This window comes from Carlito syrichta, unplaced genomic scaffold (genome assembly GCF_000164805.1).
Source record: "Carlito syrichta isolate Samal-C Ts95f unplaced genomic scaffold, Tarsius_syrichta-2.0.1 Scaffold307333, whole genome shotgun sequence".
In the NCBI taxonomy this organism is placed as follows: domain Eukaryota; kingdom Metazoa; phylum Chordata; class Mammalia; order Primates; family Tarsiidae; genus Carlito; species Carlito syrichta.
The window spans coordinates 314,151-339,100 of record NW_007251429.1 but is presented as its reverse complement, the minus strand read 5'-3'; the positions used below and the strand labels follow the sequence as shown (position 1 = coordinate 339,100).

Sequence of the window (24,950 nt, the reverse complement as noted above, 5' to 3'; positions counted from 1 at the left end):
GTCTTTGATCCATTTGGAGTTTATTTTTGTTTATGGTGATATGTGGGGGTCTTTTTTTAATCTTTTGCCTATGGTCAGTCAGTTTTCCCAGCTCCATTTATGGAATAGGTTCTCCTCTCCCCAGTTTCATCAGCAATTGAGAATTAAAATCCTTCCCAGACATTCAATCCATAAGAGTGTGCACTGTCTCCAGACCCACTCTACAAGAGACACTTAAGAAAGTATTAAACACAGAAAAAAGAACAAAAAAAGAGAGAAGGAATATATGTAAAGACCCAGAGTTATGAAAGGCCCTACATATCTGAAGAACAGTGTGAAGTTCAATGCAACTGAGGCATTATTGTTCAATATAAATATGTAATTTAAAATGTTCTAATAGCCACATTAAAAAGTAAAAAGAAACAGGTAAAATTAATAATTACATATTTTATTTAACCCAATATACCTGAAATATTTAAGTTGATTTTTTTTCCTACTTACATCCTTAAAACAAAATCAGGTATATACAATTACAGAACATTTCAGTTTGGACTAACCATATTTCAAGCATTCAATATCTAGTAGCTTAGGAATGTATGTGTGTGTCAGAGAGAGAGAGAGAGAGAGAAAGAGAAAGAGAATGAAAATGAAAACATGCTCTAGAGGGGGAGGAGAATAAATGAGGTTGAAGTAGTTGTTAGAGTCATATTTTGAAAAACCTTGTATGCTGGCTGAATTTAGAATTTATTCTTATAATTTAGTAGTTTACAGTTGTGCTTCTTAAATTATCTGTGGTGAGGGACTAGTTTTTTAAATTTTGAATTTACTATAGACTAATAATTTTGTAAAATAAAGTGAATTAGAAAAATGAAATAAAGACATTCAAAGATAAACACGACTTTTTAGTCATTAAATTTAAGAGATGTTGTCTTAGTCTTTTTTTTTTTTTTTCCCTGCTGTAACAAAATACCATAGACTGGGTAATTTGTAATAAACAGAATTTATTGGCTTATAGTTCTGGAGGCTGGGACTCCAAGAGGGACCACATCTGGTGAGGGTCTTTTAGCTGCACTATAGTGTGTTAGAAGGTATCACACTGCAGAAGGGCAACCGAGGGAGAGAAGGGACAAAGCAAGAGAAGAGTGATCCTACTCTTGCAATAATGAATCCATTCCCTTAATAACGGCATTAGTCCATTCACGAGGGCTGATCCCTCATTACCTAAACACCTCTTAAAGATCCCACTTTCCAGTACCATTACAATGGCAATTAAATTTCAACATGAGTTTTGGAGGGACAGTCATTAAATCCATAGCATTCCTCTTCTCATATTCTTCTCATATACAAAACACATTCAGGCCGGGCTCGGTGGCTCAGCCTGTAATCCCAGCACTTTGGGAGGCTGAGGCGAGTGAATTGCCTGAGCTCGTGGGTTCAAGACTAGCCTGGGCAACTTGGCAAGACCTTGTCTCTACAATAAATTCTTTAAAAAGTTGGCTGTTAGTTCTGGCTACTTGGAAGGCTTAGGCGGAAGGATTGCTGGAGCCCAGCAGGTAGACACTGGGGTGACCGTGAGCATGCCACTGCACTCCAGCCTGGACGAAGGAGTGGAACTTCAACTCAAAAAACCCCCTCTGAAAATAACAACACATTAATTTAATCTCAGCCCCAAAAGTTTTAAGTTCTCCTAGCACCAACTCAAAAGTCCGAAGTCTAGAGTGTAATCTAAATCAGATACGGGTGAGACTTAAGGCAGAATTCATTCTGAGGCAAATTCTCCAGCTATAAGAATGTTACATCAAACAATCCACAATACAATGGTGGGACAAGCATAGGATAGACAGTCTCATCCCAAAATGGATAAATAGGTAAGAAGAAAGGAGTAAATGGTCACAGATAAGTCCAAAACCCAATAGGACCAACAATATTAAGGCTCAGGAATACTCTTATTTGACTCCATGTCCTGCTTCCTGGACATACTGAGTTTAGGTTCCCAAGGCTTTAGGCAGGCCTGTCCCTATGGCTTTGTGGGAGACAGGCCACACTGCACTATTATAGATTGGAGTCTTGGGTCTGCAGCTGTCCCAGGCTGGCTTTGTAGGCAGATAGCGCTACAGTTCTGGGGTCTCAGGGGTGATCCTGCCCTTGCAGCTCCACCAGGCATTGCCACAATGGGACCCTCTGTGGCAGCTCTGCCCTAGCAGCAGGTTTCAGCCTGGAGCCCCAGGCTGTCCAATACTTACATTCTTTGAAGTCTAGGAGCATGTAGCCATACCTCCACAGCATGTGAACTCTGTTCCTGCAGAATCAGCATCATGTGGATGCTGCCAAAATTTACTGCTCACACCCTTAGGAGTGATGGCCTTATCTGCACCTGTGCCTCTTTGAGCCTTGGCTAGAGCAGCTGATGAATGTTATACCAGAATGTGAGGAGCAGACATTTGAGGCAGCACAGGGTCGTGAATTCTGAGGTCCCCCAGGTGCCTCTGTGGAAGCTTTGTCCTCAAGGTTCTAGCTTGCCTAGATCTCTGAAATGCCTTCAGGGTCATTCTCTCATTGTCTTGATGGATAGCACCTAGCTCCCTTCTATCCATATTAATCTCTTCAGCAAATAGGTGCTTGGCCATACCCTTGGTTTGCTCTCCAAAACATGCCTTTTTATTCCTTGCGTCTGTGGTCGGGCTGTGAATTTTCCAAAAGTTTTTGTTCTATTTCTCCTTAATTATAAACTCTGTCTTTAAATAATTTCTTTCCTCTTACATTGTACTATATGCAATTAAAAGAAGCCACACCACTCCTTTAATATTTTACTTAGAAATTTCTTCCACCAAGGGTAGGGAGCACGAGACAATACAAAGGGTTTCTGGTCTACTACCAGGGGAGGTGAGGGCAAGCTAGAAACCCAAGCTTCTCTTGCATGCAGCCTATTTATGTAATTAATCCTCATTTGTACCCCATATCTCTATAATAGAAAATTAAAAAAAGAAACCATAGAGTTATATACTCAACCTTTTCCAAACAGTCCTAAAATTTCTAAAAAACTGGAAAAAAAAATTTCTTCCACCAGATATTCTAGTTTATTGCTTTTAAATTCTGCTTTCCATAAAACTCTCAGGCATGGACACAATTCCACCAAGTTTATTGTCACTTTATAACAAGGATGGCTTTTACTCCAGTTTCCAATCCCTGGTTCTTCATTTCCATCTGAGACCCCATCAGAATAGGCTTCGCTGTCCAAATCTCTACCATCCTTCTAGCCATGGCCACTCAGGTACCCTAAGACGTTTCAGACTTTTCCTACAGCTCTTTTCTTCTCTGTTCTTACTAGAATTGCCCTTAATGCTCTGTTTATGGAAATCTAGGCTTTTTCTAGACTGTTTCTCCAAATTCTTCTAGCCTCTACCCAATACCCAGTGCCAAAACCACTTAAACAATTTCAGGTATTTATTACATCAACAGCCCACTTCTCTGGCACTAACTTTTGTCTTAATTTGTTTAGTGCTACTATAGCATTAAACCACAGATTGGGAATTTATAAAGAACAGCAAAATTTACTGGATCATTTTCTGGAGTCTGGGGAGTTCATGATCAAGGGACTACATCTGATGAGGATCGTCCTGCCACATCATTGTATATCAATAGACATCACATGGAAGAAGGCAAACAGAGGGCGAGAGACAGCAAGGGTGAGGCACAAACCCACTTCGGTGATAATGAACTCACTCCCCAAATGATAGCATTAGTTGACTCGTGACCCCCTTGTATCCTAAACACCTCTGAAAGATTCCACCTTCTAATTCTGTCACAATGGCAGTTAAATCTCAACATTTTTTTATAGGGGACAAACATTCAAATGACAGCTGTACAGTTTATGAATGTCTAAACCACTGCTATCCAATAGAACTATCTGCAGTGATATAAATGTTGTACTGCCCAATATGGTAGCCACTAGCCACATGTGCCTAGAGTACTGGAAATGTAACTAGTGTGATTGAAAAACTGAATCATTAATTTAATTTTAATAATTTTAAATTGAAATAACCATATAAGACTATTGGCTACTGCATTGGACAACACTGAATACATTTAATCTCTGTATTTACCCAGTAGGGATTAGTTAAAAAAAAAGTTTGTGGCCTGTATTGGCTCAAAAACCATAATTTCAGTAGCACTCTAGATAGATCTAGAAAACCATTGTATGTCTTTGGCAAATTATTTATTCTGTTTGTGCCCCAGTTTCCTCATTTGTAAAATATAGGTAATAATAAGAAACTATCTCCTAAAGTTGTTGTGAGAATTAAAAGTGTTAATGAATGTAGTATCCTGAGAGCAATATCTGATACATAGTAAGCACTATATAAAGGTTTCCTGTTATTATTTTTAAAAATTATTATCATTTAGATGATGGATAACACACAGTTAAATGGTGACAAAGCTCAGTCTATTTACTCATTCTCTGCTTTTTGTAGTAACTTAGACTTCTTCCTTTTAAAAACATACCACAGTCCCTGGAATATAGTGGCATTCAATAAATGTCTTTAGGGCATAAGCATAAAGTACTCTTCAGGTACAGATTAAGAGGCAATTATTTTTAGTGATGGGGGAACTAGGGGAAGTATGAAGAAAAGATGACATCTGAGAGGGCTTCATGGGATGAGTTTGATAGGCAGAGGAGAGAGCTCATCGGGTGGAGGGAGCACTGACACCTATTTGGATTATACTCTGTTTAGGAGGTGGTACAGCAGGTGACTCTGTCTTGGCCCTATCACTGATACCACTACTTCTTTCTCCCCTTCTCAGTTCTCTTCTTATTTTAATCTTTTATCATATTTTAAACTAAACTAAATCATGGATGATTTAGTTAACATGTGATTCTGTGGTTTTAATAAATACTACATAATAATGTCAGGTGGCGGGGCGCGGTGGCTCAAGTCTGTAATCCTAGCACTTTGAGAGACTGAGGTGAGAGGATTGCTTGGACCCAGAAGTTCAAAACTAGCCTAGGCAATATAGTGAAACCTTGTCTCCAAAAAAAAAAAAAAAAAAAAAAAAGAAAAGAAAAGAAAAAAGAAAAAAAAATTGGCCATGGTGATGCATACTTGTAGTCCTCACTACTTGGGAGGTTTAGGTAGAAGGATCACCTGAGCACAGGAGGTGGAGGCTGCAGTGAGCCCTGACTGTGCCACCTCACTCTAGCCTGGATGATAGAGTAAAACTCCAACTTAAAAAATAAAAAGATCTCTTTGCTTGTCCATTCCTGGGAGTTATGGTACTTGAATTTGATGGTGGAGGTTGGGCAACTGTTGGGAAGGAAAGGGGAATACTGCTTGAAAAGCAATCCCTGAGTTATGGGCAGATGGCTGTGAGATTCTTTTCCCCTAAAACATGTTTCTTACCTACATAGATTATCTTAAAAAGAAGACCAACTGGAAAAAATAATGAAGTTCCTCATCTTCACATTTGTTGGTGTTGTTCATCTTTTACCCCTGGGCTCTGGGAAAGCTATATACAAAGATGGCATCTCTCAGAGGACTTTTCAAGAAATAAAAGAAGAAATAGCCAACTATGGAAATGTTGCTAAAGCAATCATCGACCTTGCCGTTTATGGTAAAGCCCAGAACCGATCCTATGAGCGGCTGGCACTTCTGGTTGATACCGTTGGGCCTAGACTGAGTGGTTCCAAGAACCTAGAAAAAGCCATCCAAATTATGTACCAAAACCTGCAGGAAAATGGGCTGGATAATGTCCACCTGGAGCCAGTCAAAATCCCCCACTGGGAAAGGGGAGAAGAATCTGCTGTGATGCTGGAGCCAAGAATTCACAAGATGGCTATTTTGGGTCTTGGTGGAAGCATTGGGACTCCTCCAGAAGGTATTGTTTGTCTTTTCAGTTTGATGTGTATTCTATAAAACTAATGTCATATGGCATCATTGATCCTGATACGCATGACTAATATTATAATGTGGATGATCTCCCATTCTGTTCTCTACTTTTTTTCTCTTTTTCTTCTTTCTTCCCATTTCTTCGATTTCTTTTTTGAAAGAAAACTGATGGTAAAGGGTTATTTTTTAAAACTGAGCATCTGTAGCTACTGGTTCATGATACTTATCAACTCTATCACCCAGGAAAGCTTTGGTATCTTTCTGTAGAGACCTGAAATATATGCAAACAGTATACAAAAATTATGCTTTCTTTCATGTGGCATCAATGTGAAGAGTTTCTTAAAGTTAATGAAATAGGGAACAGAACCCTGCAGTCAGCATTGATTTAGTTATTTTCACAGAACCTGAGGCCTCTAACACAAGCAATTATCCAGGGTTAAGTTCTGTCTTTACTTATGAGCACCCTGGCTCAGCTTTATCGGACAATATGCAGTAAATGCCTAGATCAGGGATATGTAACTAGTCAACAATGAGCTATCAGTTAGTCTTGAATGTATTCACAGACTATTTTTCTGTGGCAGATGAACTAGTTTCTATTCTTTTGACTTTCTCTAATGCCTAGAAAGATCCAATCAGAAGTATATTGTTAATTAAAAACTATTTATTGAGATACAATTCACACACTGTAAAATCCACACATTTAAAATGTACAAGTCGGTGGTTTTTAGTATATTCACAGAGTTGTACAACGGCCATCACAATCTAATGGTAGAACATTTTCATCACCCCTAAAAGAAATTCTGTGACCATTAGCCATCACTCCGTAATTCCCATATCTCCCCACCCATAAGCATCTACTAAACTGCTTTCTCTCTTTATGGGTTTGCCTATTCTGGACATTTTACATGAATGGAATAATACACTATATGGTCTTTTGTGACTGACTTCTTTGATGTAGCATAATGCTTTTATCTATGTTGGGACATATATCAGTATTTATTCTTTTTGTTGCTAATTTTCCATTTTATGGAGGTACCAGATTTTATTTATCCATTCATCAGTTGATGAACATTAAGATTGTTTCCACCTTTTAGTTATTATAGATAATGCTGCTGTAAACATTCATGGACAAGTTTTTTGTATGGACATTTGTTTTTATTTCTCTTGGATATGTACTAAGAAGTAGAGTTACTGGGTCATATGGTAACTTTATGTGTAACTTTTTTGAGGTACTGCCAAAATATTTTCTGAAGTGGTTATACTATTTTGCATTCCCACTAACAATATATTATAATTTTTCCATACATTTGCCAACACCTGTGATTATCTGTCTTCATGATTATAACTATCCTGGTAGGTATGGAGTGTTCTCATTGTGGTTTTGATTTGCATTTCCCTAGTGATAAGTGATATTGAACATCCTTCATATTCTTAGTGTCCATTTGTTTATGTTCTTTGGAGAAATGTATATGTAAATTTTTTGTTCAGTTTTAAATTGAACTATTTGTTTTTTATATTGAGGTGTAAAAACTATGTATTCTGGATACAAGTCTCTTTTCAGACATATGATTTACTATGTTTTCTCCAATTCTGAGGATTATCTTGTTACTTTATTGATGGTAAGATTTGCTACAGAAATCTTCCATTTTGGTCTAGCCCAATTTATCTATTTTATTTTTGTTGCCTGTGCTTTTGGTATCATATCTAAGAAACCATTGCCTAAATCAAGGTTATATATATTTACTTCTATATTTTCTTCTAAGAGTTTTATTGTTTCAGCTCTTACATTTAGACCTGAGAGTTGATTTATTTAACATTAGTTACCTTTAGTTAATTTAGTTAACATATGGTGTGAGATAAACCTCCAACTTTATTCTTTTAAATGTGGCCATTCAGTTGTCTCAGCATCATTTGTTTAAAAGGCCATTCTTTCCCCTTTAACTGGGATAGTACATTAATTGATTTGCAAATTTTAAATAAACCTTCTATTCCTGGAATAAATCCTACTTGGCTATGATGTATAATCTTTTTTTATATGATGCTGAATTCAGTTTGCTCATATTTTGCTGAGTAGTTTTGCGTCTGTATTCATAGGGATATTGGTTTGTAGTTTCATTTTCTTGTGATGTCTTTGTTTTGGTTTCAGAGTGAGACTGGCCTCATAGAGTCAGTTGGAAAGTCTTACCTCATCATCTATTCTTTGAAAGAGTTTGTAAATGATTGATATTAATTCTTTAAATTTTTGGTAGAATTCATCATTGAAGTCATCTGGTCCTCATCTTTTATTTATGGAAAGATTTCAAATTATTAATTAAATTCCTTTACTTGTCTATTCAGATTTTTTATTTCTTCTTGAGCCAGTTTTAGTAGTTTGTGTCTTTCTGGAAATTTATCCATTTTATTTAAGTTATGTAATTTGTTGGCATATGGTTATTTATATTATTTCTTTTAAAAAAAATTTTTTGGTAAGGCTACAAGTCCAAAGTACTGTTTGTTATCACTTGCTTTCAGCCAGATAACCTTTCTTTAGCTTTTTCTTTTTTCATTTTTTTTTTTTTGAACAGGTCTACTAGCAGCAAATTCTCTAAGCCTTCATTTATTGTTATCTCTTTATTTAATCTTCTGTTTTAAAATATAATTTTACTGAGTATAATATTCTTGGTTGACAGATTTTTTTTTTTAAATTAAGCATTTTGAATATGTCATCCCATTTGCTTTCTGGAATTCATTGTTTCTTATGAGATATCAGCTGTTAATATTTCTAGGATCCCCTTGTCTGAGATGAGTCATTTTGCCTTTAATGATTTCAGGATTTTCTCTTTATTTTTGTTTTCCAACATTTTGACTCTGATGTCTCTAGGTATGGATATTTTTAATTTTATTTGGAGGTTGAGCTTCTTGTGTGGGTAGACTGATGTTTTTCACCAAATTTGGGAAGTTTTCAGCTATTATTTCTACAAGTATTTTTTCTTCCCCTTCCAAATTTCTACAAGTATTTTTTCTTCCCCTTTCAACCTTGTGTATGTTGGTGATAATGATGTATCATATTTCTCTGAGAATCTGGTCTTTCTTTACTCTTTTTTTCTCTGTTCTTTAGATTGCATAACCTCTATAAGTTTATCATCAAGTTCATTGATACTTTCTTCTGTTAGCTCAAATCTACTATTGAGCTTCAAACTGAATTTTTTTTTCCAGCTATTATATTTTCAACTCCAGTGTTTCTATTTGGTCTTTAAAATAATTTCTAGCTCTTTATTGATATTCCTTATTAGATGAGACATTGGCATCATACCTTCCTATAATTCTTTAAGTATAGTTTCCTTTGTTTCTTTACCTTTTGTTTTCTTTTTTGATTCAGGATCTCACTCTGTCACCCAGGCTGGAGTGCAGTGGTATGATCACAGCCACAACCTCCTCAAGCAATCCTTCTGCCTCAGCCTCTTGAGTAGCTGAGACTACAGCCTCACACAACCATGCCTGGTTAATTTTTTGTGTGTGTCTTTTTTTTTTTTTTTGGTAAAGATGAAGTTTCACAGTGTTGCCCAGGCTGGTCTTGAATTCCTGGGCTCAAACAGTTCTTCCACCTTGGCCTACCAAAATGGTGGTATTACAGGAATGAGCCACCATGCCCAGCCTGAATATTTTTATAATAGTTTCTTTAAAATCTTTTTTTGCTATGTCTCTTAAAGGCATATTCTAGAGCCTACTTTTTTTCTTTTTATATAGGTCACACTATTGTTTCTTTTTGTGTCTTATATTTTAAAAAATAAAAACTGAATATTTTAGATAATATATTATAACAACTCTAGATACTAATTCTTCTTCCCTCTACCCCCTATATTTATTTGGTTGTTCATTTGTTTAATGACTTGGCTATAGTAACTCAGTGAAGTCTGTTTTCTTATAGTTTGCAACTTCTGATATCCCTTTCCATATTGTTTTTTATTTCTTTTATTCTTCATTTTAGCTTGATTCCCTAGGAGTCAACCCTGGGTCCATATAAGTCACTTATTGGTCAAAGATTGTGCTTAAGTCTCCTTCAACAGTTATATTTTTACTCTTTGCCATTGGATGTTTGTAGCTTGGATCTGTTATTATAATTAGGGAGTTAATTTTTTCCCCAACTTCAACCAAGGCCTAATATCTTGGAAGTTCCCTTTCTAATCACTTATGAGAGGGTGTGGTCTTGGGTATATACAGTCTTTCAGATTGCAAGGATGCATGTGATTTTATTTTTAAGTATGGCTCAGCAGTATTTTCTCTGAGGTCAGAACAGCTTGTTTTTCAGGGAATGTTTGCTCAGGGGTTGTACCTAAGCCCTTGGAGTCAGTGAGGCCTCTGCACATTGTTTATGGATCTGTGTGCAGCTCATTAGTAGCAGTATTATGAAGCTACCAGCACCCCATTAATTGTGCTCCATTGTTTTCAGCAACGCCTTTAGGCATGGCTGCTCCAAGTCAAATCACTAACCTCAGTTATATCTGTGGAGCTCTTCATTCTTATAGCTTGCCTCTTCCCCTGGGATAACTTCTGTGTGATAGCAGTACCACTCAATGTCACCCAGAGTGACATCTTTACTGGATACTAGGAAGAGAGGGTGATAGCTCCTGGTCTTTTTGGATTGCAGCTTTCAGTATAGGATCATTGCCTATAAGTGAGCAGAGACAGGAGTGATCAGGGTCCCAGTATTCTTGATGGCTACACTTGGTGTAGAGTTTCTACCCTATTAGTAGTGACTTAGAAGAATGAGACCTCAGTTCTCTTGGTCATCTCTAGAATAGAGATTCTTCAACAGAGAAATGAAGTTGGAGGAATGAGATATACTGGTAACCTGCCCTTTTAAAGGTGAGACCGTAGCCCTAAACTGAGAACTGTGAGGAGAGGGAGTCCTCATCTTGGCTACACTTGCTTGGAATAGAGTACCTACACTGGAGTTTCTGTAACATGAAGCTGGGGATGGGAGAGGAAAGCAGATCATGACTCAAAAGTCATAGACTCTTACTCTGCTTACCTAACCTTTGTAAATTGTCTTGAATGAATGTTTTCATTTTGATTTATTTTATTTATTTGCTGTATACCCTTAGGACAGTTTTGAGAAAATTTAAATGTTTTTTGGGAAGATTTTCTGGGTTCCACCATTCTGGAAGTATCACTGGATGGCCATTTTTGATCTCTGTAAGGCTTCAGGAATAGATGGTAGAGTTTCTCAAGGAATTAGAAGCCCCTCAGACTGGGTGCTATCATGTCAGTCAAGAGTTTTGTTCACTTGCTGTCTGTTAAGTGCTAATTTATGTTAGCCACCAACTTAAGTCTTCCTTTTTAAGCCCACTCAACTTTCCTAAAAGGTTTAGCTTTTTATTTTTTATTTTTATTTTTAGATGTGTTTACCCAGGGTTACATAACTAACAAGAAGCAGTGTTGAGGCATGAACAACTGACAAAATACAGAGTTTGTGCTTTTAGTCACTAGACTACATTGCCTCACATACAAATATTTGAACATTTTTTTCATTTATAAGATTCCTATTTTTAGCCATCTAGCTGAAGCAGATCTGTTTCAAAAGCCATTGATACCTGTACTGTGACAGCAGAATATATTTGTTTCTTCATCTTCTTTTTGGACACGTTGTCTTACTTCCATTTCTTTTTTATCATTTCTCATTCTGTAACTGGGCCTCCTCTTCCCTGGCTATTTGCCTGGTATTGAAAACTAAGCCAAGTAACTGATTGCTCTTAGGGCCTTCAAAACCCAGGGGACATGAGTTTCACTCACTGGACTCTATTCTGGTGTTCCAAGACTCACTTTCACCCCACTCCTCATTCCATGGGGCTCACAGTAGATAAGCAGTTGTCTGGCAACTGGACTATTTTAAATTCTGAAGAGACTGGAGAGTTAGGCAGGACCAGGTGTGGAATATTCCCACAGGAGATAGTGTAAAGTCGGCATAAAAAGATCTCCAGACATTGGCAGAGTGGTGCAGAGCCCATCTCCTAGCTTCTCTCAGGAAACTCATTTTGTTTTCTAACCTTGGTTTAGCCACTTACTAGTTGTGTGACCTTGGTCAAGTCAATTAGTCACCACAGGCTTTAATTTTGTAACCTGTTAAATGAGAGATGTTGGAATATGAATCTGTAAGATCTCTTCTAGGTTGGAAACTGTGATTTTCATGAGAATCCACAAGAGATCAGTGAAACTAAAATTCACAAAAGCTGGATTCTGCCAGGCATATGCAATGGAGCAGATTCCTAGTATAACCAGAGGTGGTTTATAACTTTCCAGTTCTAGATTTGAGTATTGTGGTATACATCAGTGTATCCATGTGGCAGGATGAGGGCTCTGTGAGCTGTCTGTGGCAAGTCTGAAGAAGATATAGGACAAAACTTGTAAATAAGACAGGAGAAAGTATAATCTTCAATGAACTCGAGAAAAAATAGTAGACATTGAATTTGGATGCACCAATTAAAACAATGAGAATTCGAAGTCAAATCTAGGATAGGCTGACATATGGGCAAGAAAGAAGAATTTGGGCAGAATATGGGCAGATTAGAACCCACTCTCACTGGTTTAAGCAAACCTGGTATCTTACAGGATTTTAAATAGTTTACAGAATCACTGGGAAAACTAATGATGCAGACTTTAAATTTAGGTCTTCAGGAATGAATTTGAGAATCATTCTGCAGAACCAGACTACCAAGATTGCTATTGCCTTTCCTAGATTAAACAATGACTTTTATCAGAAAACTGCTGTAGAAAATCTAGACATTTCCACAATGGTGCCTGTCTCTGAAACAGTAGAAGCAGCAGAAAGCAGCCTTCCCCTAATTTCTGCTTTCTGGATCTTGTTATAGTGCATGCAAGTTGGTGATGTGTAAATTAGTTTTAGAACTACAGTTGTAGGAAATTCCAGAAATTTACTTTTTAGATTTTCAGTCTTTGCAGAACAAAGAGGAACATTTGAAAGATATTGAATGTTGAATGCCTATCACCTACAACCAACATAGTGCTCATTTTGTTATATCTCTTAATCAACAATATGATATGAACTTTTTTCCACCAATAAACAAGTAAGTAATAAAAGAGAACTACTGGTTATATTGTGTAAATAACACCACCAATAGCACTTTGATTCTTTGTAGCTATGGGATTAGAGTGGACTTGATAGGACAAAAAGAATATAGAGGAGAGTAATCATATAATAAAGGAAGGTCTATCTCCATAGACATCTGGATGGATTGAAAAGAAACTGTTCTAGGTTATTGGTCAAGTTTGCCAAATAAGTTAAAGGGGATTCTCCACTTTTTTATATCTCCTTTCCCTTACCTATTTTGAATGCCTCTTTTCCCTAGACCTCATCTTAAAGGTCTAGGATAGGACGAAAAGAATATAGAGAAGAGTAATCATAAAATAGAGGAAGGCCTATCTCCATGGACATCTGAATGGACCGAAAAGAAAGTGTTCTATGTTGTTTGTCAAGTTTTCCAAATAAGTTAAAGCGGATTCTCCATTTTTTTTCTATCCCTTTTCCCTGATCTATTTTGTATACTTCTTTTTCCTAGACCTCATCTTAAAAGGTGGCATTTTAAAATGTTTCTAACTTCCATTAAGAGACATTCTCCTTAAGTAATATGATACAATCCCATGGCTATAAGTACCACCTATATACTTATGACTTCTAAGTGTATATACATATGTCCTTGACTTTTACCTTCATTTCTAAGAAGTTCTGGATCCTCCATAAGCCCCTCAAACTCAACACACTGCTTTTTCTGTGTTTCTCATTTTTTAATTCAACCACACACCCAAGTTTGGAGCTTCAAAATTCTCCTAATATCGTCTGTAATCTTGTTTTCATGTTTTTGTCCTCTGCCTGGGGTGTGCATGATTAAAGATTCAGTCCAAATGTCCCCTCCTCTATGGAGACTTTTTCTATGCTTGCTCATCCCAAGGAAGTATTAACCACATCCTTTTGTCTGTTTTTCTTGTAACCAGAACATGCTTATATTGTAAGCATTTCTCTACTAGATAGTAAACCCCTTAAAATCAGAGCCCCTAGTTTCAGTAGTTCTTAACTGCTAGGGGAAATTTGGTTCCCAGGGTACATTTGGCAATGGTCATGAATGGGGAATGATGCTACTTGCCTCTAGTGGGTAGAGGCCAGGAATGCTTGTAAACATCCCACAATACACAGAACAGGCCTCCCTCCTCCAACCCCCCAACAAATAATTTTTCATTCTAAAATGTCAATAATGCTGAAGTTGAGAAACCCTGCCCTAGTCTTTAGCATATTGTCTCATATACAGAAAAGTTTCAAGAAATATTTGTTGAGTGAGTAGTCTTTCCATTTATCTTAGTCCAACATTCGATTGGTCACCAAGCCTTAAGTGTTGCATCTTTTTCCATCTTCACTGTTACATTATAATTCAGGACCTAACATCTGCTGATAGTGTTTTAATGACTTCTTAGCTGATATTGCTGACTCTAATCTCATTTTAATCCATTTCTATACTGTCACTTTAACTGCCTTTATAAAATATAGACTTCATTATGACACTCTCCTGCTTAAAATAGTCTCATCATAGTTTTAATAATAATAATAATAATTAATCACAACCTCAACTTCCTGGGCTCAGGTGATCCTCCTGCCTCAGCCTCTCAAATAGCTGGGACTACAGATACACCCTACCATGTCCTGCTACTTTTTTGATAGCAAGGCAAGGTCTTACTATGTTGCCCAGGCTGATCTCAAACTACTGGGCTCAAGCAATCCTCCCACCTTGGCCTCCCAGAGACTTGGGATTACAGGCCTGAGTCACCATGCTCAGCCTAGTTTAAATTCTTATGACCTTTAAGAAAGTGATCTTAGGCTGTGTTTCAAGGCCTATTTCTGGCTCCTTCCTACTGTTCACCTTGTGCATCAGCCATTGGATCCAACTGTGTTTCTCTCAACATATGCACACCTCTTTGTCTTAAAAGCTTCTTGAACCTCTGGCTACCCTAACCCTAACCCTACCCAACGGCTTTTTGTTTGGAGAATTCATATCTTCATATCATTTCTTTCTTTTTTTTTTTTTTGAGTTGGAGTCTCACTCTGTCGCCCAGACTGGAGTACGGTGGCTAGGAGCGGGCTCCTGTGATCCTGCTGGGCTCCAGCAATCCTTCCGCCTCAGCCTTCCGAGTAGCCGGAATTACAGGCGTGCGCAACAAAGCCCGGCTAATTTTTTGATTTTGTAGAGATGACGTCTCGCCTGCCCAGGCGGGTCTCGAACCCGCGGGCTCAGGCAATCCACTCACCTCAGCCTCCCAAAGGCGCGGGATTACAGGCTGAGCCACCGAGCCCGGCTCATATCATTTCTTAAGACTCATTTAAAACAGACCTTTTCTCTGAAGTCTTTCTGGTACCCAAAGCTAAATAAATTTAAATGCTCTTTCATCTCTATTCTTGTAGCACTATGTTTTCCTGCATTATACAATGATCTTACTTTATTATAGTTGAGTGTTCACATAGTTTTCTTCTCTAAGAAATTGTGACCTCCTCCAGGGTAAAAGTCACATTTTACTCGTCTTTATAGCTCCTATAGCACTAAGTTCAGTGCCTGGAATGTAATAGATGCATATTTAATATCTACTCACTAAATAATGAGTGGATTGTGAGAAAGGTCACAAATTTAAAAAGGGTATTTAAAAACTCATTCCTACTAAAACCAGCTTCCTTTAGCACAGTGTGAGCCTCACAGGTCTTTTTTGTCCCTGTCACGTTCAAATAATAAGTTTTGATTTGTGTCTCAGTGAAAGCAGATAGGAAAGAGGAGAATACATGAACATTAATCAAATCATAATTAGGTTGTTCACCATGGCCTATTCCTTCTGGAAACTTAAGCAGCATAGATCAGAAAGTCTGGAAAGATACGGACTAGCTTATTCCCAAACTCTGTGCAGTTGTCTTATAGGAACCTAAAATAGTCTTCCTGCATACTTCTAGAACATTCAGCAAAGGAAAATATTTGACAGTAATGCGTTCAATCCATTTGTTAGCAATGTACTAACTAATTCACCCACAAGGTCCCACCATCAGATAATTAGTTATTTGCACCTGTCCTCTTCTCCTTTTGTCTCATCAGGAAAACAGAATTTTCACTTTAAAAATTTTTTTCATTTTAAACACAAGCGACTTACTTTAAATAGGCTAATGATGATTTTGTACTATGAATTGAGGTGAATAATTAACTGAACACTCTGTTTCTGATTTTTTTTTTTTTTTTTTTTTAAGTCAGGTCTCACTCTATCACCCAGGCTGGAGTACAGTGGCATGATCACAGTTCACCGTAGCCGCAACCTCCTGGGCTCAGGTGATCCTTCCATCTCAGCCTCCTGAGTGGCTGATACTATTGGCATGTGCCACCATATCCAGCTAATTTTTGTGGTTTTTTTTAGAGACATGGTCTCACTATGTTGCCTAGGCTAGACTCGAACTCCTGGGCTCAAGTGATCCTTCCACCGTGGGCTCTCAAATTGCTGAGATTACAGGAATAAGTCACCATGCCTGGCCTGCATCTGATCTTAAAAACAAAACATCTACTTGCTTGTCTCTGAGGCATGAAATTAAGTTAGGTATTTGAATAATTTGTCATTTTTTTTACAAGAGGAAAGCGGGTCACTTTTCTTTTACTCTTCAAACATGTATCCAATTCCCACTTCACCCATTTTATGACATTCAATTCGATTTTTGCGTATACAATGTAAATGCAAAATAAATCTTTACTTTTTATTAGTATGTTTTTAGTTTTTATATCATGTATGTCTTTGTCATTGTTGTCTTCTTCATTTCTAAGCTTTTTGGGACCGGGATGATATCTTTCATTTGTTTTTGCATAGCTTTTAGCATAGTGATAATCCCAGTATTTAATTTTATGAAAAATCTTTTAGGGAGAGGTTTTCTTTTTGGAATTCTACAAGTGTAGATAATGTTCCCTGGAGACTCAATGATGAAATAATGTAGACTGTTGGCAATCAGGTATCCTTTTTAATAAACATCCCTATTCCAGCTCACACTACCCTGCCTTATTTTAGCAAATCTCCCTTTTTCCTGACAGAAAACATTATGGTTTAATAAGTGTAGATTTTTGAAAACTGCTGTTGTGAGTGAATCTAAAAAATGTGGTCAATAATTAAAAGATTTTAAAAACTTATTGAACTTAATTATGTAGAAGTAGAAAATTTAAATATATCTTGCTGATAGTTTTGATTCTCTAGGTCTCTTTATTTTCTTTGTTTCTCTCTTTTATTTCCTCTGCTTCTCTGTGTGTCTTTTTCTATATGTCTCTCCACTAATCATCTCTTTCTCACTTTTCTTTTTATCTCACTCTCTCTTTTTCTCTGTCTCAGTTTGTACTATGTGTTTTTATTTTTGTCTTTTTCCCCTATCTGCAAGTTTCTGGTTCATAGCCTCACCAATGAAGTAGTCCAAGGCTAATGTACTTGCAGCTATGTCAGATTAGTGCCCTAGATTTAGTTAGAACTCCTGTTTTTTCTTAGTCTGTAGAAGTCTTCTTTGGTAGTCACTTGAAGCAAGCTGTTGAGTACATATTTTATACTCTTATAGCAGTAAAGAAAAATTTTGTGATGCATTTCACATTGAAAGTGACTTCCTAAGAGTTCAGTGCCATTCTGATGACACCTGAGAAAATGCATCAATAATATCAATTAGCTGAAGGCACTTTGATTTTTCCAAGAAAGCTGAATAAACCAAGGTCTTATGGGACACCTTACATCTTTTAAAAGTTTTCTTTGCCTTGAAAAACTGCATGTAAAATTTCCAGGAAGTTTCAGAACTTTACATCATCAAATTGAATTTTTATTTTCCCCTAAGAAAAACATTAAGAAGATTTGTCTTCCTTTAGATGTCTTAGAGATGTTTTAGATCAACTACTGGTAACTTTGTTGGATGTTCAAGACCCGATTAACAAAGTGGGTGATAAATAAACCACCAGGACCAGATGATATGAACCTGGTATTTTTGAAGGAACTAGAGGGTGATATTTTAAAAATTTGGTTAAATTATGTTTATCCCTTTTCAGTTGTCACTGAATCCAAGAACTATCAAATTTTTCTTGGGATTACCTTGCATAGGAATTATTGTAAGAAGACCTTGAGAAAAACATTTTGTTGGTGATTATTAACTTTTATATTTCAATCTGTATTAGTCAGGGTTCTCCAGAGAAACAGAAGAATAGGAAATATACATGAAGAGATTTATTATAAGGTTCATGCAATTGTGAAGGTCAAGAAGTCTCACAAAATGAAGTGGTATCAATACCCAGATGAATCAGACAATGAGAAAGCATTGCTATAAGTAAGGTGGGAACATGGAGAAGAGGAGGAATAATTCTGTTTAGGTATTGAACAAGTCTTCAAAGAAAAATAACACTGAAGGATGAAGAATTAACTGGAGCTGAGAAGGGAGAAAGGATATTCTTAGGATAAGGAACAAAAGAGCAAAGGTCTGGGGTTAGGAGAGTATAAGATGTGTTTGTTTACTCAGTGACTGGAGGAGCAAGTTCATAGTGAGGAGAAATAAGTGGAGGATGATGTTGCCAGAGAAGAGTTTTCTTTAAGGGAGAGAGAGAGAGACCTCAACTCTTGCCTGGGTTCTTGACTGCCACAAGAAAGAATTCTAGAGTAAGTCACCAGGCTGGCTAACAAAGTAAAGAGTTTATTAAGGCAAAAAGACATATTTAGCAGGGCATGGTGGCTCATGCCTGTAATCCAAGCACTTTGGGAGTCTGAGGTGGGAGGATTACTTGAGCCTAGGATTTTGAGACTAGTCTAGGCAACATAGTCAGACCTTCCTCTACAAAAAATGAAAAAACTATCCAGGTGTGGTGGCATGCACCTGTAGTCCCAGCTACTCCAGAGTCTGATGCAGAAGGATTGCCTGAGCCCAAGAGGTCAAGGCTGTGGAGTGCGATTGCACTCCAGCAGGGTGACAGAGTGAGGCCTAGACTAAAAAAATGAAAAAACACCCTGAAAGGAAAAGGGGATTGGAGAAGGAAAAGGAATATACACTTGGATGGAGGGGAGTGTGGGAAATCTCAGAATGAGGACTGTACCGAGGGAGTTTTGGTGACTGGCTTTCATCTCCTCTACCTTTAGGGAGGTGTTTGGGAGGGGGACAAGGGTCAAGGGTCATGGATCTGCCTTCATTTGGGCATTTGGGCTGTGTGATGAGCTCATGTTCCATTTACAATCATCAGGTGATCAAAAAAGTGGAGGGCCTGCTTTGCTCTTCAGTCCCTAGCCATAAATACCTGGAAGTGTTTTCTAAATTTTTAGTGACTTGTTTCCTGTGAAACAGAAGTCACATTTCCCTGCATTTACTAACCTGTCTCAGTGAAAGGACTGGGAAGTTGCAAAGGTAGACGATAGAAAACCTTGCTAAGGCCATCGTATGTATTCTTAGGACGGAAATTATTTCTAGGTGAGGAGTAAAGGGGAGGGATATTATTAGATGGTAATTTAATGTGGTATCTTTTAGTAGAAGCACAGAGAACTAGGAGAAGAGAGTTTTGAGTTTTAATCTTTGCAACTAATATGATCAAGACAAATTTATAAAAGTTCTCTGAACTATCTGGGGTCAATTTTTATGTTATTTATAGATACTATCATTAGTATAATTAATATCTAAGAATTCCTGGGAGATTTTTTTAGGAATATACTTAATTTTTTTAATTTTTAAAAAACAAATATGCCAAACAATAGTTCATACTCTGTTGATCATATAGGCATTAATGAAATAATTTCCAGTCTCACTTTTACTGAGAGTTGTTAATGCATCACCTACTAATGTTCCCTCCTCCTTCACACTGCTGTTTTGTAAACTATATCAGTCTTACTATGATCCAAATGACTTTCAAGCAAATGGAGCTTTTAGTGACACAGTTAATTATTTGCGAAAAGCTTTTATTTTTATTTTTTGAATTCAAGCTGCCATATTGTGCTGCTCCAGAACCTTACCTTTCAAGTACATTTCTTGTACTTACTTTGGGGGAAATTACCACAAAACATTCAGTGCTTTGTTTTCTGAGAAGGCTCTTAGCTCTCTGTCTCAGTTCATGGAATAGGGCATTTGCCTTCGGACTGCATTTGTGCATTTTTTTCATTCTGAAGAGCTTTTATTAAGCATTTATTTGTGAGCATTATAAATGGTATAACTGGTCTGAACAAAAATTAGCTAATGATGTGCCAACAGGGAGTGTCAGTTTCATCCGGTCTTTTGAAATATTTTCCTGATTATAAAAGTAACATATTTCTTTTCAAATATAGAAATTTGAAAAGTAAAGCACAAGTAGGAAAATAAAATCCCATGAAATTCTATTGCCCAAAGGTAAGAGCTATGAACATTTTGGTCTATCTGTATACTCTATTTTTTTTTCTATGCATTTGAATCTTTATGTACATTGATAATATATTGTGAACTTCTTTGATAATTATTCATAACTTGGCTTTGAGATTGAATTCTGATCTAACCACAAATGACAATGTGACTTTATCAATTATTTAGTCTTTCAAAGACTCTGTTTCATTTTCCACAAAATGGGAATAATACTAGTGTCTACTTCATAGGTTTGGAGTCAGGGAAAAATGAGATAATGCATTTATTGCATTCAGAGTCTGACTCATAGTAGTTTATTATATGAGGCCTTTATTTTTGAATATTGCAATTATTTTGATTTTTTTCTATATATAATGTCTGCTACGCTATGCATAGTCAGTGCCATCAGATTCATTACCATTCAGTTGTTAATCTGTGAATCTGGTTCCATTACAATAATGATTGCTGAGTCAGACTCTCACCCTACTCTAAGTTGTTCCCAGTGGAAGTTTTTCCATTCGTTTCTGAAACTTGGGGCCTCTCTCATTTGTTTTCCTCATAGGAATTTGGTCACACCAGATGACTTCACTTGATTACCATGGGGTTTATTTCTATAGCAATAGCAGTCTCTTACATGTCCTCCACAATAGGCCTTGGCAGGAATGAAAACTGGCAGGATGGGGCTGACAACAGAGATGTATATGACCTTCTGGGTATGTCTAGGATCTGGATCTTAGTCACTTCTGGCAATGATCTCAGCCATAGGATTTCATATAAGTGGCTGTTAGAACCCTTTTAAGAAGAGTACTGAAACCTGAGGATGGAACCAAGTTGGGATTTATAGTGGGGAGTCAGCTAGAACAAGCATGAGGTGGGATAGATGAGGGGATGAGGCTAGCACCACATTAGTGAATCTTGCTGCTGTTTTGACTATCAATATAGGTTCAGCAGTGTTTGTCTTGTGTGTGGGTGATGTTTTAGAGCCCCACATTATTCCCCTTTCTAACTCTGAATTGTATCCCACATCTTCAAAATAAAAATTTTTTTAAAAAAAGAAAACATAAAATTTAGATAATAATCAAGTTTAACAAAATGTAAAAGTTTGCCTCTAGCAAAGGGTTTTGGAGCAGTAGAAACTCTTGGTGCTTCTAGGAATATGAGCTGCTACTATAGGCACTGTAGAGAGCTATTAAATGCAAAGGAATAGGTCCCAACTCTGGGCACACATCCTAGAAAAACTCTCACATAATACTGAAGGAGGACCTTACAAGAATGTTTACTGAAGTATTGTTTGTAAAAATAAGAAATTATTATTCCAAGAGAGTGGTAAATAAATTAGATCAGATTTAAACCATGAAATACTAATAAACAGTTAAAATGAATAAACTAGAGTTATATGCATCAGTGGAATTAAACAATATTGAATTTTAAAAGATGAGTTGAGAATTATAGGTATAGAATCATACAACTTACATGAAGTTAAAACATTTGCAAATAATACTGTGTTAATACATTTATATGTAAAATATAAATGCAAGCATATTTTGAATAGCACATTTAGATATTAAGTGATATGTCTAGAAAAGAAAGATATTAAAATGGAGGAGATGAAGTATTATAGATTTTTATTCTATGGATATTTATTTAAGAAACAAAAAAAGAACTGAAACAAAGGTGACTGAATATTAATATTTAAGGGAGTGGATATATGTTCTATATGATCTCTAGTTTTTGTTTGATTTACACATTTTGTGATTTTTTAAAATGGGAAAATGAAGGCAGAGGAAGTTAATACACCACCACAATAAATAGAAATTCTAGTAGTGCAAGGGAAAGTCAGTCTCTATCATAGTCTCTTGTTCCCATGGCTATAGAAAACCACTCTTAACAACTGCCCAGGAATCTCTTCTGTGACAGCCTGTGATATAGAAGCAGACTATCGCACATTTCTTTTACACCTGCACGGTTAATGCTCTTTGCCCTTTTTACTAAACTATATATATCTTGGGGATCATTCATCCTGCTATTTCTTACACATTCCTCTCAATGAACTTTTGCTTCATGAAGGTAGCTACTACCACAGTTTCTGTAAAGCTCAATTTTGAAATCACTGATCTAGAATATATAGGGTCACTTTTAGATAGTAAATTTTCAATACAGATTGCGCTTAGACCCAGACCAACATTGAAAACAAAGTACTGTATGTCTGTATTCATATTTCAAAGGCTCTTTTCCCATTTGAGTTTGTCAAACAGTTGAGTACATTAAGCTTGTGACTAGAGAAAATGTCAGGGTGAGCATATGTGAGGGATTCACACCTCTCAAAGAAAAGCACACTTTTATGACCTTGGGAAAAACTGGGGTTTTGTGCCATTGCTACTTTTACAGGTCACTCTATGGAGATCTGACTCCATCTTAGAGTTGATGTTGAATACAGAGAGATATTGTGTCCTCATTTTTACTCAATTCAGTTTTACGAAAATAAATGTGTATTAGTTGGTGGTTTTTAGGAAGGTTGGTAAGATTTTGACGTTATAACTATATTTTATAAAAAATAAACCTGAGCACTTTTTTGAGCTAAAGAAATAAAAATAAGATTTATGAAAAAGTGACGTGGAGCTGGTAGTTGAACTATGGCTGCCAGGTGTCTCTGCTGGCTCTTGGGAGAGTTTGTTACGGAATCACAATGAGCCTGGATACACAGAGCATGGAAGTCCCTGATCCTTGTCATCAGAGAGTTTGGCTTATAGTCCTCTCCTCTCAAATGGAGGCTTCTGGCCTTTCTGATATTGTTTCCTCTTCTTATCTCTCTGTAGAGAGAGAAATTTAATTATTTTTGCTAAAATTCTCCAGAGTTGAATTTGGAAACATCAGAGGATAAAAGTCTTCTTGTAAAGTTTGTAGGAGGAAAGGTATCCTCTTTGTCAATTTCATTGTAGTACAAATATGCCTCACATCCCCCTCTTTACTCCTTTTTAGTGTGTAGAAAGGATGGCTCCAGAAGGTCTAGGTAAGAGTCTTTTGATTGTAGGTTTTTCCAGGGTCTCATGGTTACCAAAATAGATAACTTCTTTTAGCCTCAGTTCCCTCACCCTCAAATGAGACCATAAGTGAAAGAAATATTCTATGTCTTGATTGTGGGGTGGTTGTTTCATGACTGTATATGTATTTTATATCTTTCATAAATATTTTATTTTCTTTACTTTTCTTTTTTTTCTTTTTTGAGTTGGAGTCTTGTTCTTCCACTTCAGCCTCCTGAGTAGCTGGGACTACAGGCATGTGCCACCATGCCTGGCTAACTTTTAAAATTATTTTGTAAAGACAAGGTCTTGCAATGTTTCCTAGCTTGGTCTTGAACTCCCAAGCTCAATAAATCCTCCCATCTCACCCTCCTAAACTGCTAGGATTACAAGCGTGAGTCACTGTGCCTGGCTCATAAATGTTTTCTTTTTCAAAAATAATATTTTACCTTGATGATAGAAGAATGAGGAATATGCCTTATTTTTAGGTAATGGAGCAAGCACTAGGTCCTTAGCCCGCTCTATTTGCCTGTATTCATCATTATTTTTAATTTCTACTAACTTTCTGATATTTTTTGGAACAAATAGTTAGAAAACTTAATTAGGTGTATAAATTTCGAGGTACATTAAGAATTCATCAAAATGATATTGTAGATAATGTGACTATTTTCAGACAGGATAAAAACAAATGATACAGAGAACAAAATGTGAGAGATACTGAAATATTTTGCTGGTATAGTATATTCAGCAAATATTTACATTTATGATGAAGAATTATAATAGAAAGCGAAAAGTATCTTATTATTTTAATAGATAAATTTATATTTCAAGGTAATTTAAACGTATATTCTAGTCTTGATAAGCAATTTAATTTGCTGACTTGTTGATTTAATCTTTCAAATAATATGCCAGGGGTCACTAACTTCTTGTAGTATGTATAGATATTTATCCAAATGTGGTTTTGGTTAGGAAGTGAAAATATTTGGGGAATAAATCCAATACTTACACTTATTTACTTTATATAAATCAGAGTTTCCCATGAGTGACTGTAAAAACTGGAGGAAGTGGAAAGAAGGAGGAACTTGAATATAAACCAAATATTTGTTTATGGCTTTATTTAGAAATCCACATTGGTGACTCTGAGAGTTGGGATATTAACCCAATAATTCCTTTTCTTCATGGATGATTATTTTCACATATGATTATACATTCTTATAAGACAATTCTCTTTGAGTACTCATACAGAATTATTACATTTTAACCAAAAGGGCATTTTTAAAAAAAAATTCTAATCTAGCAAATTTACCCTTATGAAAACATCTTTTTTTTAAATAATATTTTTTATTATGATTTTGTGGGGTACAGTTAAGGTTAGGGGTACAATTACGTTTCATTCAGGCACCCTGTTGATAAGAGGTGTTTCCCCATCCCCAGACAGATATTTGCGACTGTTAATCCCATCCCCCTCCCCCCCCATAGTTTCCCAGTACCATCAGTCATTTTCTTATAGTATTACATTGGATGTTCAAGGTCCATTATATGAGTGAGAACATGTGATACTCGGATCTTTGTTTCTGTGAGAGGTCACTCAGTATTATAGACTCTAGTTCCATCCAGGTTGCTGCGAAATTCATGATTTTGTTCTTTTTTATGGCTGCGTAGTATTCCATCATGTATATGTACCACATTTTTAAAATCCAG

General features: G+C 36.5%; 1 protein-coding gene across 1 annotated transcript in view; it reads left to right on the top strand.

Annotated features, from left to right (window-relative positions):
* The window catches only part of CPQ (carboxypeptidase Q), a 300,673-nt gene that overhangs the window by 23,081 nt on the left and 252,642 nt on the right, over positions 1-24,950 (top strand). Inside the window, exon 2 of the mRNA XM_008064423.2 lies at positions 5,384-5,850. Within this exon, the coding sequence (XP_008062614.1) occupies positions 5,418-5,850 (433 nt within the window). The 5' untranslated portion in view covers positions 5,384-5,417. The remainder of the gene's footprint in view (positions 1-5,383; positions 5,851-24,950) is intronic.